Source organism: Sapajus apella, unplaced genomic scaffold, assembly GCF_009761245.1.
Source record: "Sapajus apella isolate SASKATOON/1434 unplaced genomic scaffold, GSC_monkey_1.0 scaffold2, whole genome shotgun sequence".
Taxonomy (NCBI): Eukaryota; Metazoa; Chordata; class Mammalia; order Primates; family Cebidae; genus Sapajus; species Sapajus apella.
In genome coordinates this window covers 83,109,690-83,131,230 of record NW_022436942.1, presented here as the reverse complement: position 1 = coordinate 83,131,230, position 21,541 = coordinate 83,109,690, and the positions used below count along the sequence as shown (strand labels likewise).

At 53.0% G+C, this 21,541-nt stretch overlaps 1 protein-coding gene across 1 annotated transcript; it reads left to right on the top strand.

Annotated features, from left to right (window-relative positions):
* The first annotated feature begins 6,756 nt into the window (after positions 1-6,756).
* On the top strand, positions 6,757-17,485 carry LOC116555065. The gene is made up of 3 exons (XM_032283502.1): positions 6,757-6,807; positions 7,178-7,570; positions 14,453-17,485. Exons 1-3 carry the CDS (start codon positions 6,757-6,759, stop codon positions 14,486-14,488), a joined length of 480 nt encoding a protein of 159 aa, XP_032139393.1. The 3' UTR covers positions 14,489-17,485.
* Positions 17,486-21,541: the final 4,056 nt, after the last annotated feature.

Below are 21,541 nucleotides of genomic sequence, written 5' to 3'. Positions count from 1 at the left end.
CCAGCCTGGGTAACATGAGTGAAACTCTGTCTCAAAAAAAAAAAAGCAAAAAGAAACAAGTGAAATTAATTTAACTTGTATATGTCATTTAATCTTTGATATTCAAATAGTGTCATTTCAATGTGTAATCAATATAAGAATATTGAGATATTTTATGTTCTTTTCATAGTAAACCTTTGAAATCTGGGATGTATATGACACAGCATATCTCACTTCAGACTAGCCCCGCGTCACGTGTCCCACGGCCACACAGGGCCAGTGGTCACCGTATTGGATGGTACAGCTCTAACAGCTTTTCGTTTTAGTTTGTTTTTGTTGTTGTTGTTTTTGAGACGGAGTCTCACCCTATTCCCCAGGCTGAAGTGCAGTGGCACCATCTCGGCTCACTGCAGTCTCTGCCTCCTGGGTTCTAGCGATTCTCCTGCCTCAGCCACACGAGTAGCTGGGATTACAGGTGCCTGCCACCATGTCCAGCTAATTTTTGTATTTTTAGTAGAGACGGGGTTTCACCGTATTGGTCAGGCTGGTCTTGAACTCCTGACCTCAGGTGATCCACCCGCCTCAGCCTCCCAAAGTGTTGGGATTACAGGTGTGAGCCAGCACGCCCGGGCTTGTTTTGTTTTTTGAGATGGAGTCTTGCTCTGTTGCCCAGGCTGGAGTGCAGTGGTGCCATCTTGGCTTACTGCAACCTCTGCCTCCTGAGCTTAAGCGATTCTCCCATCTCAGCCTCCCAAATTGTCTGGGACTACAGGTGCGTGCCACCACGCCCAGCCAATTTTTTTGCTATTTATTGTAGAGACGGGGTTTTGCTATATTGCATAGGCTGGTCTTGAACTCCTGAGCTCAAGCAAAGCGCCTGCCTTGGCCTCCTAACACAGCACTAATGTTTTATGAAATTCACCATTGATGATGTGTATAATATAATGTTATTACTTGTCTATTGACATACAGGACCTGAATGGCCAGGGGCTTGGTTATGGTCCCTGCTGGCTCCCCAACACAGTGCCCGGCACAGACTGGGAGCTCAATGTTGACTGAATGAATCCAGCAGGCACACGTGAGCTCTCTTTCCTCCATGGCCAGCAGCAAGCCACGTGGCAGATGCGGCTAGAATGGTTTCCTGGCCGGGTGCGGTGGCTCACGCCTGTAATCCCAGCACTTCGGGAGGCCGAGGCGGGTGGATCACCCGAGGTCAGGAGTTCAAGACCAGCCTGGCCAACATGATGAAACCCCATCTCTACAAAAATACAAAAATTAGCCGGGCATGATGACAGGTGACTGTAATCCCAGCTACTCAGGAGGCTGGGTGGGAGAATTGCTTGAATCCGGGAGGAGAAGATTGCAGTAAGCCAAGGTCACGCCACTGCACTCCATCCTGGAGGACAGAGTGAGACTCCATCTCAAAAAAAAAAAACCCCAAAACAAAAAACACCCCACAAATTAGCTGGCTGTGTGGCATGCGCCTGTAACCTCAGCTACTCGGGAGGCTGAGACAGGGAGAATTGCTTGAACCCGGGAGGTGGAGGTTGCAGTGAGCCGAGACCACGCCACTGCGCTCCAGCTTGGACAACAGAGCGAGACTCCACCTCAAAAGAGAAAAATAAGGTTTCCTCTTCCTTTGCTTTTTATTTTGTCTTTTCTCACCCCTATCTCTTCACTTTCCTTCCCTTTCTTCCTCTTTCCTTTCCCTCGGCAAACAATGTAGTGGTCATGTTTGTGCCAAGTGCCTGGTTCACGTCTCTGCTCTCTGCCCCACCAGGAGCCAGCTGTGCCTCCTTTAAGGAAGCCCGGGGATGAGAATGGTTCTTCCCCGCCTGGGGCGGGTCACAGGGCGGGTGGCGGCCTGCCGGAGGACTTGGCCCCGCCTCACACGGGCACCTCGCTAAGCACGTGACCAGGATGAGCCTATGGAATCCTCATGACCACCCCAGGGTGCAGGCGTGACTCAGACCAATCCTGAGGCCTGAATGAGGGAGCCAGAGCACAGAGAGGCTTGGCAACCTGGCCCAGGCCACCCCGCCAGGCAGCTGCGCGGCCCGGTGGCGGAGGCGCACTTTTTACCTTGGGCTCTGGTAGACAAGGTTCATCCACACACACTGATGGCCTGCTAGGGGCCACGTGAGGTTCAGGAGCCCGGGGCACAGCAATGGCAAAGGACCAAACAGGCAGATTCCTGCCCCCTGGAGCTCTTTTCCTCCTAGAGGAAAAGGAAGCCGATCAAACAAGCAAACACCCGCCTCAGGGGGTGGCTGGGGCACAGAGAGAAATGAGGTGGCCAAGGAGGACAGGAGCGTCCTCCGGTTGGTTTGTAGCTTTCAAAGGCTGGGCAGAAAGGCAGTCATTGCTGAGAAGATGGCACTGGATCAAGGATCTGAAGGAAGGGAGGGTGAGCCTCCTGGGTGTCAGGGAGAGGAGCATTCTGGAGGGGACCAGGGAGTGCAAAGGCCCTGGGGCAGGAGCCAGGCAGCAGGGGGAGGAGCTCCAGGGAGGTGGGTGTGGCTGGAGCAGAATGGGCAAGGGGAGGGAGGCAGATGAAGTCAGGAAGATGTGCCCATCTGGGTGCGTTTGACTTTGTCTCTCCAGTATGAGACGTGCTGATCTTGTGGGCCATGGTGAAGGCTTTGGCTTTTACGCTGAGTGAGGTGGGAGCCACAAAAGGTTTTCTTTCTTTTTGGAGTGACAGACTCACTGTGTTGCCCAGGCTGGAGTGCAGTGGCACAGTCATAGCCCACTCATTGCAGCCTCAACGTCCTGGACTCAAGTGATTCTCCCACCTCAGCCTCCTGAGCAGCTGAAACTAGAGGTGTGTGCCACCTTGTCTGGCTAACTTTTTATTTTTTGTAGAGATGGGGTCTGGCTATGTTGCCCAGGCTGGTCTCGAACTCTTGGCCTCAAGGGATCCTCCTGCCTTGGCCTCCAAAAGCACTGGGATTATAGGCATGAGCCACCACACCTGGCCATTTCTTTATAACAGTTTTTATTAAGATATAATTTGCATATTATAAATTCACCCATTTAAAGTATACAATTTGGCCAGGCATGATGGCTCACACTTGTTTTGTTTGTTGGTTTGGTTTGTTTGTTTGTTTTTGAGATGGAGCGTCGCTCTTATTGCCCAGGCTGGAGTACAATGGCGTGATCTCAGCTCACTGCAACCTCTGCCTCCCAGGTTCAAGTGATTCTCCTACCTCAGCCTCCTGAGTAGCTTGGACTACAGGCACCCACCACCACGCCTGGGATGGCTCACACTTGTAATCCCAGCACTTTGGGAGGCCAGGGCGGGAGGATGGGCAGGATTTTGAGAGCAGCCTGGGCAACAAAGCGAGACCTTGTCTCAATAAAAATTAAAACACCAGGTGTGCATGGTGGCGTGTACTTGTAGTCCAAGCTAGTCAGGAGGCTGAGGAGGAATGATGGTTTGAACCCAGGACTTCGAGGCTGTAGTGAGCTATGATTACACCACTGCACTCCAGCCTGGGAGACAGAGCGAGACCCTGTCTTTTAAAAAAATAAAAAGTAAATAAAGTGTGCAATCTGATGGCTTTTTGTATATTCACAGCGTTGTGCAACCATCATTACCATCACTTTCGGAACATTTTCACCACTCCAAAATGAAACCCCAAACCTGTAACAGTCACTCCTCATTCTCCCGGCCCCTGGCAACCACTGGTCTACTTTTTGTCTCCATACATCTTCCTAGTACGGACATTTTACATCAGTGAATTATATACGTGGCCTTTGCGTCTGGCTTCTTGCACTTATCAATGTTTTCAAGGTTCACCCATGGTGTGGCATGCGTCAGCACTTCATTCCTTTTTATGCTGAGTAATCTTGCAGTGTGTGGTTATGCCACATTTTATTTACCTCTTCGTCAGCTGATGGGCATGTGGGTTGTTTTCACTGCTGGGCTGCTGTGAACATTTGCGTCCAGGCTTCCGTGTGGACATGCGCTTCCCTTTCTCCTTGGCGTAGACCAGGAGTGGAAAGGCTGGGTCTCAGGGGACCCTACGTTTGCCTTTTGAGGCTGTACCATTTTACAGTCCCACGAGCACCCCCGGAGGCTTCCAGCTCCTCCAGGTCTTTGCACACGCTCATTCTCCGTCTCTGATCACGAGAGGACTCAGCAGAGGAGGAAAGCATCTGACTTGGTTTTCCAGGAGCCTGCCACCATGCTGATCACATTTTGTCATCAGCACTCTTGCTTTCCTCTGTGTCTTTGGCTTTCGCCAGGGCAGGGTCTTTCTCTAAACACGACGAAGATTTCTTTCCCTTCTTAAGCTGCCCTCCCTGCCACCGGAAGTGACTCCCCTCGGCAAGGCCAAGGTGGCTCACGTGTCCCAGCACTCTCATCTCTGCCCTTCTCTCATTGAATGACAGCATGGCGTGACATGAGGGCTCTCCAGCCATGGCCTTGCAGCCCTCTTGGGTAAGCACCACGTACATTTGGACCTTGAAGACTTGGTCATGAATCAGAGTTAGATTGGGTGAGATGGTCAAGGCGGGTCAGTATCAAGGAAGTGGGGGAGGGCATCAGGGCCAGGCAGGCCTCGGATTTGAGTTAACTGGCTAATTTCCGAGAACTTCAAAAGTCATTAAAAAAGGTGAACTGCATAGCTAAAGGCTGTTGAAGGCCTTAAGGAATTCAATGAAGTGATGCTAATTAATCAGTTGATCAGTTACTTGGTTGACTGATTTACGAGTTAATTAGCTGATTGAGTAAAGCATTTATTGAGTACTTGCTATGTGCCAGGCATTATTCCAGGTGCTGGAGATACATCGATAAGTGAAACAGGGTCAGCTTCTGTCTCTCCAGAGCTGGAGGAGATGAACAAGTAGACAGATGAGACCATTTCAGACAAAACGAGGTGACCCGACAGAGTGGGCTGGGACTCCTGTTTTTGACAGATGCAATGGCAAAGGAGTGGGTTTCAGCTGAGCCCGGAAGAGGGGAATGGGGAGCCATGGAAGGATCTAGGGGAACCGTATCCTAGACAGAGGAACAGGAAGTGCAAAGGCCTTGACATAAGAAAGAGCTGGGGATGCTCAATAAACAGAAACAATGGGGGAGAGGGTAGGAGATGGAAGCAGAGAGGTGGGAAGGAGCCAGGTCAGGTAGGTCCTGAACATAATGACAGCCCCCAGCTCAGTTGCACTGACACATTCCAGGCACTGTTCTAAGCACAGGCACGTTTTCCTGACTTGTTTAATCCTCACAACAGCCCTTGGAAAGGGGCTCTTATAATCCCTATTTTGTAGATGAGGAAACTGAGGCACAGAAAGCCCCACATCACTTGCACCAGGACTCCAACGTGGGAAACCCCGGAGCCTGGATTGCTCTGAACCTGTTCCTCTGGGACGCCACAGCCTCACCCTAGCCACTCTGACCTCCAACAGGAGTTGGGCCCTCCTCCTCGGGGCACTGTACCATGTTTGGTCTCCTTAGAGGAAGGCAGTGCCAGGCAAAGCTGTCTAACCAGAACACAGCAGGTGCTCAGTTAATATTGGTTCAGGCCAAGGCATGTTGCTTAAGGATGGACCTGGGAGAAGGCTGCTTTCTTCTGGGGTTAAATAAGAGGTTTAGAAAGCCTCCCTCAGAGCACTCAAGGATGGAGCCAGCCTTACCCAGTGCTGGGGACGCCACCCTCTGGTCCCTGTGTCACCCAGGGGTCTCTTGTCCTCTCAGCAACTTCATTCAGAAAATGAGGGGACTGGCCTATGAGAGGGGCCCAAAACTCAGGGTGGGGCCATGGTGCAGGCACCAGGAGGCAGGCCCGGGGGGGCAGGGAGGGCTTCAGGGACGCAGTCACCCATCTAAGGGCAACTGCCACTTAGCACCAGCCCACTGCTGCGTACCCTCTTCTGTTTTCTTTTCCTCTCCCTCTCCCTTTTTTCCCTCAGAGTCTTGCTGTCACCCAGGCTGGAGTCACTGCAGCCTTGAACTCTAGGGTTCAAGGGATCCTTCTGCCTCAGCCTCCTGAGCAGCTGGGACCACAGGTGCATGCCACTATGCCTGGCTAATCTTTAAATTTTCTGTAGAGATGGGTCTCACTATGTTGCTCAGGCTGGTCTCCAACTTCTGGCCTCAAGAGATCCCTCACCTGGACCTTCCAAAGTGCTGGGATTGCAGTTGTGGGCCACCATGCACCAGGCCTGTTCTGTTTTCTTGGAGCACTTGCCTGCAATCATCCTTCATTCATTGGCTCACATGCTCATCATTGGTTTCCCTCTTCATTAGGAAGCCAGGACTTGGTTCGGGTTAACTAAGCTTCCCCGTGCCTCAGTTATCTTATCTGTAAAATGGAGCCATTGTGTGCAAAGCACTTAGGACAGCGGCCAGCACCTGGAAGGCTCCTCAGTCATTCATTCTAGAATATTTACTGTGAGCAGGCATTCCCCGCCAGGCCACGTTTTAGGGCTGGGGACGCGTGGGGGGCCCACCTCACGGGCTGGCATCCCAGTTGGAGCACGTGCTCAGAATGAAAGGAATCAAATGAACGTGAACCTGCCAGGGGGTGCTCAGTCATAGGGTGATGGTGTCGCCAACATTATGAAGCATAGAGCCAGGCGGATCCCTGGGAAAACAGAATTGTTCTGAAGGCCCTGGGCTGGAACCTGCAGGGCTTCTTCGGGGGACAGTGAGGCTGGAGATAGACTGGGGAGATGTGGGTCCAGAAGGTATGGGGGGGCATGTAGACCGTTTTATGGGCTTTGGGGTTCCTGGGTGGATTGGCTAAGTCCTGCTCACCGCGACCAAAGATGATGATGGTCCAGATAGAGGAGGAGAGCGAGGAGGAAGGAAAGGGAAGGGTGAGGGGCGCGGAGGGGAGAGCTGGGAGGAGGGGAGGGCTGGGAGGAGGGGAGGGCTGGGAGGAGGGGAGGGCTGGGAATAGAGGAGAGATAGGCGGGGGAAGAGAGAGGAGGAGGGGGAAGAGAGCAGGAGGGTGAGAGGCGCCAGGCCCCACAGGCGTTTTGGCACAGCGGCCACGAGGCCTCCACTCCCGCCCAAAAACGGAAGCGAGACTGCTGGGGCAGCTGCAGCGCGTCGGGGCGTGTCCTGGCAGCCATGGCCCCGCCCCGGGGCCCGCCGGTTCGCGTCCCGCCCCGTCCCCGCCCTCGGCGCGCTCAGGCCCCGCCCCGTCCCCGCCCCCGGCGCGCTCAGGCCCCGCCCCCGTCCCAGTCCGGGCTCGGTCAGGCCCCGCCCGGCGCTCGCTCCCGCGGGAATCCTGGAGCCCAAGGCGGCCCGGGGGCGGTCCGGCGGCGCCGGCGATGGGGCATAAAACCGCTGGCTACCTGCCGGGCTGCTCCTGCCTGCGCTGCCGTCCCGGGCCCACCGTGCCTCTGCCCGCGTGCCCGGAGTCCCCGCCTGTGTCGCCTCTGTCGCCGCGTCCGTCTCCTGCCAGGCGCGGAGCCCTGCAAGCCGCGGGTGGGCCCCAGGCGCGCTGACATGGGCTGCCAGGCCAAAGCGCGCTGGGCGGCCGCGGCGCTGGGCGTCGCGGGGCTGCTGTGCGCGGTGCTGGGCGCTGTCATGATCGTGATGGTGCCCTCGCTCATCAAACAGCAGGTCCTCAAGGTGGGTGAGGGAGCCCCCGGGGGGGCCGCGCACGGCCCAGGTCTGGTGGGCGCTGGGCGCAGAGGAGGACCCGCGCGCTGCGGTGGGTGAGCTAGCGCAGCTGGATCGGCACCCGGGCCGGGGACCGCAGAGCACGAGGGAGGCCAGGCTTATCTGGAGAGCCGCTGCCGCCTCCCCACCACCTCCACCTCCACCTCCACCTCCACCACCCCAGACTGAGGCTGGGGGGCAAACGGGGAACCCAGGGACTTTGCTGGAGGCGCAGGCCAGGGTTCGGGAGGCCTGGATGAGAGACCCCCCGGGGGCCTGACCTGCCCTAAAGGGTCTGGGCGCCCATGACGGATGAGGAGTGTGAACAGGTGCCGCCAAAGGAGCCCAGGAGTGCGCGAACGCCTGCTTTCACAGCAGCCGGTAGCAGTGTCTGTTAAAATGAGAGCGCACTTTGCTTGTATCCTGTGAGCCCCAGAAGGCAGGAACCTTCTGTGAGGCCCACGTGGGTGCTCAGCTCACATAGTGGGTGTTCAGCTCATATAGTGGGTGCCCAGCTCACATAATGGGTGCTCAGCTCACATAGTGAGTGTTCAGCTCATATAGTGGGTGCCCAGCTCACATAGTGGGTGCTCAGGTGAGCATCCTCCACTGTCCAGAATCTCCCCATAGGAACCCTCAGAGACAGAATGAGTGACTGTGTTCTCCTTGCTCGCTGCCTTCATGATTCAGTCTGGAAACTATAAGCTGCTCTTCTCCCCAGATTCATGCAGAGGCAGGCACCAGCCCAAGGTCCTGTGAGTGCACGCACCCTGAGGTCTTTCCTCTGATTCTAACCTTACACACCATTGCCCTTTTAACCAGGGAGACAGATTAGGAGGTCAGCTGGTCTGCAGACGGACAGACTCTGCCCTGGGTGGCCTGTTCGAATGAGCCTGGAGTTAGGGAAGGGCTGGGAGATTGCAGAGTATCACATTTGAGCTAAAAGCCATTTACAGCTTCGAAGCCCTGGAGCTGGCGCCTGCAGTGGAGGGAAAACCGGCTCACTGTTACGAAAGCTCCAGCCAGATGCAGAGCTGGGGTGAAGATGTGGATGTCGTCACGATAATTGACATCTTTTTCCCTCCTCCTGCCCCTTTAGACTGGGTTTCTTAAGAATGGCTCCTTGTCCACATTTCATGTCCCTTCCCCCATTTACAGAGTGAATGAATGAGTGAATGAATGAAATCTGCTTAGATTTGGCTGCCACTTCTTGGGACCCAGCTAGCTGGCTTTAAAGATGGAGCAACATGTGGCCTCTCTCAAGGTCTCTGGGTGAGCAGTTGCCTGGGGCATCTTGGCCACGCTGTGTCTATTTTTTGATTTTTCAAATCCTGTTCTGTCAAGGTATGTAATCTGATTGTAAAGAGGTCCTGGTGAAGGGTAACATTGTCTCTGGGCATGGCAGGAAAAGCAAGAGAATGGCCTCTTCCTCCCCAAGACAGCTCAGAGGCTTTCTCTGTTACACTGAGGGACTTTATTTTTTTGTGGCCTACTCATACTGAAACGTGTGTGTCAGTGACAGCCTTGTGGCTGCTGCAGTGACAGGACCCCACTGTGGGTATGAAGGGTCCCTAGAGGGGCTGTCACTCAGGTGGTGCCAGCATGTGACCCTGTGCAGTGAGCACCTAGTTTCTTTCTTTGGGAGTGTGGGGGCGGTGGGATTTATGCCAGGTAAGGAGTCTTGCCAACTCAGTCATTTGGAGGGCTTATTTCAAGGTGTTTTCTTTCTCAGATTTCATCAGGTTAAGAATGTCACACAGATGTGTGCACCACGAAATTTTCCCGGTCCTCTCCCATGCTAAAGAGGAAAACTACATTGTCCTCAATTGTCCTGGAGCTAGGAGCATCTGGCTTAAAGTTGAATGGGCATCTTCTGTGGATATCCCAAAGGCCATTGGTTTGGGGCCCAGTAGTGTGAAGGCAGGAAGACATGCCCAGCCCAAGACGGCCTCTTCTGGGACCGCCCAGGCTACAGCGGCGGCCAAGTACCTTGGCATGGAAGAAGAGAGCCTGTGTTCAGGGGACCGGGTGGGTGGGACACTCACATAAGCAGAGACTGCCCGCTGGTGTTTTTTTTGGCTACATGAGTCCGTGTGCAACTTGAATGGGAGGACTTGTGCTTTGATTTTTTTTTTTAAATACGCTCTTTGGTTAATTACAGAAGTCCCTACATTTGGCCCTCTGTGTCTGCAGGTTCACATCCGTGGATTCAATCAATTGCAGATTGAAACTATTCAGAATAAAATCCCCCCCAAATAACAATATAACTATTAAAAAAAAGACATAAAACCAATACTGTATAACAACTATTGACATAGCATTTACATCGCATTAGGTATTATAAGTAATCGAGAGATGATTTAAAGAACACGGGAGGATGTGTGTAGGTTGTATGCAAATACCACACCATTTTATGTCGGGGCCTGAACGCCTGCGGACTTTGGTGTCTGTGAGGGTCCTGGAACCAATTCTTCTGACACGGAGGGATGACTTTATATAAAACATAGGAATACTTGCTTGTAAAAAAAAAGTTCAAATGGAGGAAAAGAGAGAAAGTTTCCCCCATTTTATTCCCCTACTCAGCTACTCCCACCATCATTGGTGTGGATCTTTCTAGATCCTTTTCTGTGTATGTATACATATGTATGCATGTATTCCAGAGCCAGTATATATACATACCAATATGTATATTTTATATAACTTGAACTAAGTGTAAGTGAACTTGAACATGTACAATTATCTTGCAGTTTGCTTTTCAATTCGGTGATACTGTCTGAAAACTTTTCCATGTCCCAGCAATAAATCTACACTGCTTTTTTCTTCATCACTGCTGGCATTCCTTCGGTTGGTTATAGACTTGTTTACCTGTTTCTCCACTGACTGATCATTTTCTCTGTCACAAATGGCAGCGATATCCTGACACATCCTGCTTCATGTGGTGCGTGAACATTTCTATAGGGTGGATTTCTAGAAGTAGGGCCTTGGCAGCAGGTGTGTTCAGTTTGAGTTTTGATGATTACGGCCAAATTGCCCTTCTGCACGATCTGTTGATGCTTCCACCCACAAGGTGTGGGACTGTGCCGCTTCCCCCAACTCTGCTGTCATTGGTGATTACCGATTTATCATGACCGTTTTTTGGTAGCCAAGTTCCTGTGTGTCTATGGTCCTCCCAAGAAGGCCCTGCTGGTGGGCATGGGGAGAGGCCCCACACTGCAGCTGGGCTGCAGAAAAGGGATGGTCATCTTCCAAGGCCGCCACCTTCAATGAGCTGGGGTGAAGATGTGGATAATGTCATACTACTTGGCATCTTTTCCCCTTGGCCTGCTTGTTTAGACTGAATTTCTTTTCTTTTTTTTTTCTGAGACGGTGTCTTGCTCTGTTGCCAGGCTGGAGTGCAATGGCGCAATTTTGGCTCACTGCAACCTCCACCTCCTGGGTTCAAGCGATTCTCCTGCCTCAGCCTCCCAAGTAGCTGGGATTACAGGCATGTGCCACCACACCCAGCTAATTTTTGTATTTTCAGTAGAGACGGGGTTTCACCATGTTGGCCAGGATGATCTCGATCTTCTGACCTTGTGATTCACCCACTTTGGCCTCCCAAAGTGTTGTGATTACAGGCGTGAGCCACCGCGCCTGGCCGTAGGCTATTTCTTAAGAATGGCTCCTTGTCTACATTTCACGTCTATGACGTGTTCACAGAACTTGGATGTTTGCCTCCAGGGACCTGAACCATGCCTTCGTTATTCACCAGATCATTTGAGGTCAGGAGTTTGAGACCAGGCTGGCCAACATGGCTAAACCCTGTCTCTACTAAAAAATACAAAAATTAGCTGGGTGTGGTGCTTGTAATCCCAGCTACTCAGGAGGCTGAGGCAGGAGAATTGCCTGAACCCAGGAGGCGGAGGTTGCGGTGAGCCGAGATCGCGCCATTGCACTCCAGCCTGGGTAACAAGAGCGAAACTCTGTCTCAAAAAAGAAAAAAAAAACAAACAAACCACCAAACAATATTTTCTTTCAATTTTTATTTATTTTTATTTTTGTAGAGACAGGGTCTCATTGTGTTACCCAAGCTGGTCTTGAACTCCAGGCTTTAAGTGATCCTCCTGCCTTGGTGTTTCAAAGCACTGGGATTATAGGTGTGAGGCACCGTGCCCTGCCATTTTTTTCAATGGCTTAATGTTAGAATATGTTAAAGTTTGGGAAAAGGTGTGCAAGGGTATACATCAGACTAACAAAAGTGGATGCTCTAAAGAGAGAAGGCAGAACCCTGGGGGTGTGGCCAAAGGAAACCTAATACTTTATCTGTAATGCTGCTAATTTTTTTTTTTTTAACAAAGAGAATACATCCACAAGATATGTGTTTAATTAAAAGTACATCATTCCTTGTTATGGCTAAGTAGTAGTGCAAAAAAAAAATAAAAAAATAAAAATTACAAGGCCAAGCATGGTGGCTCACACTTGTAATCCTAGCGCTTAGTGGGGTCTGAGGTGGGAGGGTCACTTGAGCCCATGAGTTCAAGACCAACATAGTGAGATCCCATCTCTACAAAAATGATTATTAAAAAAACAACTAGGCTGGGCACGGTGGCATGTACCTATAGTTCCAGCTACCTGAGAGGCTGAGGTGGGAGATCTTCCGAGCCCAGGAGCTTGAGGCTGCAGTGAGCTGTGATTATGCCACTGTACTCCAACCTGGGCAACACAGTGAGATCCCGTGTCAAAAAAAAAAAAATTACAAATGAACCAGATACATAGCTTTCCCCAAAGAATGACCGGATGCATGAGCCACACAGACCTAGGCGGTGCACTGCCAAGGGGCCCTGTGGTGGAGGGCTCTGGGGAGTGTGGCTCACTTCTTCTCCCTTCCTCCAGTGCGGAGGATTGGACGAGGTGTTTGGACAGACACTCTAAGGGCCGTGACTGTGAACCTCACGGCATCCACTCACGGGCGGCTTACTGTGCGCCAGGCAGGGCTCAGAGCACGTTTGTGAAAATCATCTAGTGTCGTCCCTGCAGAGGGCCATGACATACGACTTACTGTCGTCAGTGTCTTTTAAGGAAATAAGCTGAAGAGAGTAATTTGCCCCAAGTGACCTCGCTGGCCTGTATGTGTGTGCCTGTGTGTGTGTGTGTGTGTGTGTGTGTGTGTGTGTGAAGGTGTCCCAGAGGCAGACGCCATGAGAACAGGGACTCTTGTACCCTCTCCCTGGATCTAAGCCTGGCGTGCTGCTGTGCTTAGGTATGCGGGTGAATGACGAAGGCCCGGTTCAAGTCCCCAGGAGCACACATCCAAGTTCCCACGTGCCTCTGGTCCTCCAAGGAAGGCCCAGCTGAAGGACGTGGGGAGAGGCTCCTCATTATAGCTGGGCTGCAGGGAAGGACTCATTTTCCAAGGCCACCATCTTCAGTGATACACTTCATGGCCTTCTTCCATGGCCAGCAGAGAACCTGAGTCCCCTGTGCTGCTGTGCTGTCTTGAAGTCGGTTTTCTAGTTGGACTCAACCTGGGTTGCCTTATCCAGCTGCTGGGCTTCCCCGACCTATGTTCCCGGTCTCAATAGACAGTAGCTCCATTTGTTTCCTCAGAGGTAGAGGCAAAAACTCAGCTCATCTTTGCTGCATGCTTTTTCCTGATACCCTGGTATCTGCTGAGGGAAGGGCTTTCCCATCACTGTCACCGCAGGGTCCCCGAGGGCCGTAGCAGAGCCTGAGCTCCTTGCCTCAGCTCCTTGCTGACCCTTCAGTGCCAGCCGGGTCGAAGAATGAATGAGGCGTGCGTGACCCCCAGCCCTGGCCTCAGGCTTTTGTTTTTGTTTTTGTTTTTTTTGAGACAGAGTCTTGCTCTGTCGCCCAGGCTGAAGTGCAGTGGCATGATCCCAGTGCCAACCTCCATCTCCTGGGTTCAAGCAGTTCTCTGCCTCAGCCTCCTGAGTAGCTGGGATTACAGGCACCAGCCACCACGTCCGGCTAATTTTTTTTGGATTTTTAGTGGAGATGGCATTTCACTATCTTGGCCAGGCTGGTCTTGAACTCCCGACCTTGTGATCACCCGCCTCGGCCTCCCAACCTGAGGCTTTCTATCTCACCCCTGCCTACCTCAGCCAGAGCCACACAGTGAGCCTTGGAGAGCCCAGGCACCAGGGCCAGCCTGGGACGTCACTGACTGTCCCTGAGTTTGTGTCCTTTGGGAAATCTTTGCTAATCAGTTAAAAGGTGGGGGTTGACGGCCGGATGCTGTTCTAAGTGTTTACGTGCATTATTTCTTTTAGTACCTAAAATAGGTACTCTCGTGTCTTGTTTTATTGAGGGAAATGAATGCACAGAGGTGGAAAGTAACTTGCCCCACATCATACAGCTCCAAGTGGTTGAATCAGGATTTCAAGTGGGGGGCTCGACTCCACAGCCGGTCCCGGCAGCCTCTGTGGACTGCATCCTCCCTGCTCTCTGCGTGTCTGAGCAGGTTGACTGCAGGCTTGAGGTGGGCCGGGTGGGGGGACCCTTCTTATAGTCTCTTCCTGGGCTGCCCCTTTTCTCTGCATCACCAGGGAGCAGCAGGGTCCCTTCAAGGCCTCTGTCCTGATAATCACCCTGCCAGCCATTGCTGGTGCACAGTGCATGCTGGCATCTCCCTTTGGTAGGGGAGTCTGAGATCAGGGACATGCTCTTCAAACACGGGCGCCAAGTGAGGCTCCCAGAGAGGCCACCTCTTCCTATCCCAGGGCTCCCGGTGACCCCAGGGGCGGGGGACTCCCACCCGCCCTGCCGGGGCGGCCCCGCTCTGCACCTTTCTCAGCTCTCCGTGGAACCCGGGAAGGAGGCACGGGGTCTCCAGCTACAGGGCATTTCCTGTAGGACCCCCGTGTCTGGACCCATGGGACAAAGCCCTAGAGCGGATCGCCGGTCACGGCTGGGGAGAGAGCTCCTCAGAGGACAGCTCGGATCACAGGTGTGTGCCAATTCTGCTTTGTTTTTCTTCCTCTTCCCTGCCATTGAACTTCCTATTCTTTCTGGCATGTGAGAGACAACTTCAACGTACTCCCTGGTGACGGCTGAAAAACACAGGGTATTTTTAGTTTGCCTGAGTCTAGTTTTTTTGCTCCTGGTAGATTTGCGTCTCCCTGTCTGAATGACTGTGTGTGTTTGCACACACGTGTGTTGCTGTGTGTACACATGTGCTGAGGGTGAAAACATAGTGACACACACACCTGTGTAGGCATGCACACACCTGCCTTGATGTGTGATCACATGATGATGCATGTGCAGACACCTGTGTTGCTATGTGCCCACATGTGTTGACGCAGGCACACATGGCGTGTCTATACACGCACAAGGACACACATGAACACACGTATTTATGCGTGTGTCAGTGTGACCGCACATACATGTCGATGTGTCCCACTGTTATCTCCTTTCTGGGGCTGGGCCTTGCACCGGGGTTTCCAGGAAGCATTCCCCGTCCCTTCCTGGAATGGTCAGTACCTGCTGTGCCTCCGCTGGAGATGCACCCTGATTAACTAGAACGTGGCAAAGCTCCGCAACCTGGAATCGCTTTACCCTGGCTTTCGGTTTCTAGCAAATGCGATGGACGTGAGTCCCCGTGGAGGCTTGCTCCATCGAGGTGTTTTTCCTGGATGAGTCTTGGTCCCAGTGGCGATTTGCTACAGGCTTGTAGGCACTGTCGTTTGTGGGTCCCCCATGGAGGTTCCTTAGTGTTCGGAGAGTGATTCCATGTCTGTGGGCAGCAAAACAGAGGCCCCTGGGGCCATAAGCCACTACCCCTGGGGCTGAGACCAGAGAGTTTTGTGGTTTAAATCCTGGGCCTGGAGGATTCTGCGGAGCAGGGTTCGAACTAGGCCCTCTGCTCTTGAGGCGCTGGCAGCGCCAGTACCACAGGCACATTAATTGTGCGGAAAATTCAACGCTAGGGCCCAGTCAAAAATGAAAAACACAAAACAAAAAGAGAATCCCTTTTATTTACCTCATCCCTCTTCCCCTGTTTGGACGTGATCTTGGCCTCTGCTGGCCCAGGAGTGGCCAGGCTGGATCTGTAACACAGAGACAAAAACAACACAGCAACCTGTGTCCTTGGCTTTGAAGCCTTAAAGGGCCCCGGGCTGGCTGCCCGCAGGTGTTGGGGCGATTTTCCTCCCAGAGCTCTTGGGTAGGATGCGGAGTCGCTCTGCCTGCTCAGAACCCCCGGGCCCTCGGTTCCAGGCAGGCTGGCGGCCCGAGGCATGGCCGGAGTAAGTGTTTCCTTTCCCCCCACTCCACTGTTTCTTCCTGTTCGCTGACAGCCTGTGCCGGGAGGGGGAAGGAGCAGGAGGGGCCTGGGCTTGTTTGCTTCCTGGCATTTTGGGTGAAGTTCCTTCCACCTTCTCTGGAAGCTTCTAGGAGGACCCTTGAGATGATCTCTGGGTTTCTCTCCCACCTTCCTGGCTGCTCTGGTCCTGCCCGCCAATGCCCCCTGGTCTCCCTGGCCTCCCACTGGCGGAGCCCGGGGCCGCCTTTCTGTGCGACCTCATCCCTCATCCCTGGGTGAGCTCCTCCAGCCTCACACCTGAGTGGCATCTCTGTCCTGAGCACTCCCAAATTGGTATCCCTGGGCCCAGACATTTCCTCCGAACCCCACCCTTGAGCATGTATGGCAGAGTCCATATCTCGACTCAGGGTCAAAGGCAGCTTCCGCTCGCCCCAGCTGGCTCCTTACCAACCCCGGCCACGCCTGCGGTTCCCACCAGCTCCCAACTCCGTCGGTAGTCCCCCGTCTTCCAGTTGCCCGGGCCAGCGCGTTGCACTCAGCCTTGACTCCCATTCTCTCCACTTCCGCAAGGAACCCATCAGAAAGCTTTATGGCTTCATCATCTAAATATACCCAGATTCCAACCACTTCTCACCACACCCGAGGCGCCATCGCCTCTGGTCCAAGCTGCCCTCACCTGTCCCCCGGATTCCTGCCTCCTCCTCCTCGCTGGCCTTCCTGTGCTCACCCTTGTTCCCCAGTGGGGTCTCTCAATAAGCAGCCACAGGAGCCCATCGGAACGGCTCCTAGCTTACCTCCTCTGCTCAAAGCCAGACCCATCCCCTAGCAGTCACAGCCAGGTCCTAACCCGGCCCGGGGCCTGTGCCATCCACCCCTGCCACTTTTCTGGTGATGTCCCCATTCCCTGTTCCCTCGCACAGTGGCCTCCTGGCCACTCCTCGGCCGCACGGCCCCAATCGCCTTAGCTGTCCTGTGACACAGCCCTCTCATCTCCTGTAGGTCTCTGTTCAGCACTCACTCGCTCATGGAGACCCCCCATCTCATTTGTTCATCGTGCAGGTGTCCCCCACCACCCGTCTGCCTGTGCTCCCGGCTCTGCTTACCACTGTGCTTCTCGGTAGCCCTGTCAGCCACTGAGATACCTTGGAGCCTCCCTGTGTTTACTCTCTGTTTCTCCCCAGGAGGATGTTGGACTGTGAGGTCAGGGACGTTTGTGTTGTTTGTTGCCGTGCCCCAAGCCCCTGGAACGATGCCTAGTACATAATCGCAGGTTCTCAAACATTTATTGAAAGGGTGTTTGAAAGACAAGGGTTGCTTCACAGGGTAGTTCGTGACCAGTGGCAGGTTGTGGTCCTGTGCAGGGGGATGGGCCTGCTCCTCTCCACCTGCCACGGCCGTCAGCCCAGACCAAGCTGCCACCGGCTTTTCCCAGCGGGTGCTGGAGTGTCCTCCTGGGGCTGTTTGCTCTACCGATTCATGCCACACTCTTGTCACTTCTCTGCATCAAAGCCAAATTGCTCTTTAAAACATGCACATTGGGCCGGGTGCATTGGCTGATGCCTGTAATCCCAGCACTTTGGGGGACTGAGGCCGCTGGATCACCTGAGGTCTGGAGTTCAAGACCAGCCTGGCCAACAGGGTGAAACCCTGTCTCTACTGAAAATACAAAAATGAGCCAGGTGTGGTGGCGCATGCCAGTAATCCCAGCTACTCAAGAGGCAAGGCTGGAGAATTGTTTGAACCTGGGAGGCGGAGGCTGCAGTGTGCCGAGATCGAACCATTGCCCCCCAGCCTGGGTGACAGAGCGAGACTCCATCTCCAAAAACAAAAACAAAAACAAAAAAACCACACAAACAAACAAAACCATGCAAATTGGATCATTTCATGAAGCTGAATAAAATCTTCCTGCATTTGTTGATAAAGCTGCTGTCAGCCTCATTTGCATGGGCCCTACCCATCTCAGCTCAGCGTTCTCACCCCGCGGCAGCCTCACTGGCCTTCCCTTTCCTCAAACATGTCATGCACTGGCCTGCGTCACGGCCTTTGCACGTGCTCTTCCTTCTGCCTGGACTTTTTTGTCCCCCTGGCTCTTATGCTTGGTTCCTCTTTTATGTTTAAATGTAACCGTTTGAAGCCTAAATGTAACCTTTTGAAGAAGACACCCCCTGACTGCCCACTCCACCCAATGGACAGGTGCCCTCCGTGTCCACTCACTGTCTGTCTGTGCTGTTTTTTTTTTTTGAGATGGAGTTTTGCTCTGTCACCCAGGCTGGAGGGCAATGGCTCGATCTCGGCTCACTGCAGCCTCCGCCTCCTGGGTTCAAGCAATTCTCCAGCCTTGCCTCTTGAGTAGCTGGGATTACTGGCATGCGCCACCATGCCCAGCTAATTTTGTATGTTTAGTAGAGATGGGGGTGTCTCACCATTTAGCCAGGCTGGTCTTGAACTCCCGACCTCAGGTGATCCACCTGTCTCAGCTTCCCAAAGTGCTGGGATTACAGGCGTGAGCCACTGTGCCTGGCTTGTGCCGTCTGTGTCATAACCAGTCTGTGCTATTCCCTTCTGAGCCCTTAACAGCCTCTGAAATTATCTCGTCCCCTTGCGTGAGTTCCATGAGGACAGACTTTGTCTGTCTCGTTCACGGCTGCATCCCATAGTTGGAGATCCTTGTCCAGGGCTGAGAACCGCCAAGGGTGGGACCTTGGACTAAGGCAGAGAGAGGCCCCAGTGGGAGTCCTCCACAGCGTGGACTTTGGAACCAGCCTCCCAGAATTCAGCACTGGCTCTTGCACTTCCTATCTATGTGGCTGTGGATGAGTTGTATATCCCTGCCAGGCTTGTTTCCCTGGGTCTCCCTCCTCGGGCTGTAGTGAGGGGTAAGGGAGGTCATTCACCCTGGGGAGCACCCAGAAGCCTGGCTCCCGGGGATGCATCTACAGATTCTAGGCCTGAGTCTTAACACACTCCATCTGGATTTCAGTGACTTCTGCCTGGTTCCGGTGCTGGGGTGTCTCCTTGTCTGAGCTTTGGTGGCTTCTGATTGACCCCTTTCCTGCCCCCGCATGAAGGCAGAGTGGCCAGAAGGAAGGGATATGGGTGTATAAAGATGTCATCAAGGCTGTCTGTGGATGGTGGTGGGGCCACAGGAAGCATGGAGGCTGGTTCTGGGGCCACCTCCTGCCTCCAAGAGGGAGCAGGGATCCTCCTGTTGGCATCTTGGTCCCATCAGGTGTCTTGGATGGGACTGGGTTTGGGAGCATTTCTCTCCCTGAGGATTTAAGCCAAGGTTCATTATTTAGAATCAAACCATTTATGGGCTGGGCGCGGTGTCATGTGTCATGCCTGTAATCCCAGCACTTTAGGAGCTGAGGTGGGTGGATCACTTTTGGTCAGGAGTTTGAGACCAGCCTGGCCAACATGGTGAAACACTGTCTCTATTAAAAACACAGAAATAAGTCGGGCATGGTGTCACACACCTGTAGTCCCAGGTACTTGGGAGGCTGAGGCAGAGGATTGCTTGAACTTGGGAGGTGGAGGTTGCAGTGAGCTGAGATTGCGCCACTGCATTTCAGCCTGGATGACAGCGAGACTCCATCTCAAAAAAAAAAAAAAAAAAAAGAATGGAATTCGGTTTCACTTTGTTCCCACCAGCAGGACAGTGCGAGGCTGAGTCAGGAGACCGAGGTGATTTTGCTCCGTGCAGAAATGTGAGAGGTGTGGCCCATATGCGTGTCATTTATGCAAAATCATCCACATGCATTCAATTTAAAAAAAAAAAGGAAAATAGCAGTGATACTCATAAATAGACTTGGTTAGTGTCAGGCAGGGAGTGAGTTTCTTGTGACCCTGCTGTTCCTCCTGGGTCCCGTGACAGAGCATCTGGACAGGCTGAATGTGATTCTAGAATTAGATTCCTATGTTTTTGTTTGTATGCCTTAGTCTCACTTGCCAGTGGCTTCTGACAATTAGAAAATAAATGGTATCTGCACCACATCAGGGAGAAACTGGCTGCTTTGGAATTTCCAGAGGGATAGTGAAGGAGAATTAACAAATTTTCTCAGTGGCAGGGACAAGTTATGGAGTGAATGCTCATTGGCTGTGATTGGCTGGGCTGGAATCACATGCGCATCCTTGGACCAATTGCTGTGGCTCCAGTAATAGAATTCTGTGATTTGGTCAGCCTTGGGTCACTTGCCCATTGGAGCCAGGGAGGGAAGTTGTTTTTACCCACAGAGACTCGGGTAGGAGTGGGGTGGTTCCCAAAGGTAAAAAGGAGGGGCTGTTAGCAGGGAGATGAGGGGGCCATAGGCAGCAAAAATGGGGCTGGGCTCCTTTGCCCCAAGTAGCTTCCTACTTTAGCCCCGCATTGCTTTTCACTGCCTCTGGCTGTTACAGTATTGGAGATTGTTTTGTTTGACTGATTATTTTGTTTACCAAGGCCTCTTGAGGAGGTAGTAACTTACCAGCTGTTCATTTATTTATTTATTTTTTGAGACAGAGTTTTGCTCTTGTTGCCCAGGCTGGAGTTTGGTGGCACGAACTCAGCTCACCGCAAACTCTGCCTCCCGGGATCAAGTGCTTCTTCTGTCTCAGCCTCCTGAGTAGCTGGAATTACAGGCACTCACCACCACACCTGTCTAAATTTTGTATTTTTAGTGGAGGCGGGGTTTCACCAGGTTGGCCAGGCTGGTCTGGAACTCCCAACCTCGAATGATCCACCCACCTCAGCCTCCCAAAGTGCTGGGATTACAGGCATATGCCACCGTGCCCGGCCTTTATTATTTTTTTATTTATTGTTTTTGAGACAGGGTCTCATGCTGTCACCCAGGCTGGAGTGCAGTGGCACGATTATGGCTCCCTGTAGCTTCAACCACTCGGGCTCAATTGATCCTTCTACCTTGGCCTCCTGAATAGCTGTGACTACAGGTGCGCACCACTGTGCCCAGCTAATTTTTAATTTTTTTGTAGATATGGGGGTCTTGCTATGTTGCTCAGGCTGGTCTTGAACTCCTGGCCTCAAGCAGTCCTCCCACCTTGACCTTCCAAAGTGCCGAGATTACACTCGTGAGCCACTGTGCCTGGCCTGATCACTTTAATGGGGAAAGTTTCATACACTGTCAGATTGTTAGATCTGGACCGACTTGGGTTCTGCTCAGTTCCATCTTTTATTTTTCCTTTGGGGAACCAAATTCTGTAGGTAGCAGGGGTTTACTCAAGGCCACGGAGATAGTTAGCAGCAAATGCTCGTGGGACCAGCTGTCCCAGGCTGGCTGGCTGGAGGTCAGGAGGGCCCGGGCAGCAGGGGTGGAAGGGGCCTGGGTAGGTGGAGAGGAAGTCATTAATGAGTGTCCTTCAGGCAGAAAGTTTCCAGGGACCCATTGGTGCCCCTGCCTGTCTACATCCTGGCAGCAGGGCTGGGAAGAGGTGTGTTGTTTAAATAGTGGGAGAGAGGTCAGGGCTGGTGCCAAACTTCAGGCTTTGTCCACCCAAGGTGGGAGGCTGCAGGGGTGTGGTGTGGGCAGAGAGAGGAGGAGGTGGGGGCAGGAGGGGTGAGCTGCCCAGATGCAGCCGTGGAGGAGCTGGTCTAGAATCCTAGCCACTGGGTATACCCAGCAGTGTGTCCCTGTGCAAGTCCCAGCAGCAGGCCCAGGCTCCTCCACAGCCTCTGGCAGGGCTTCAGC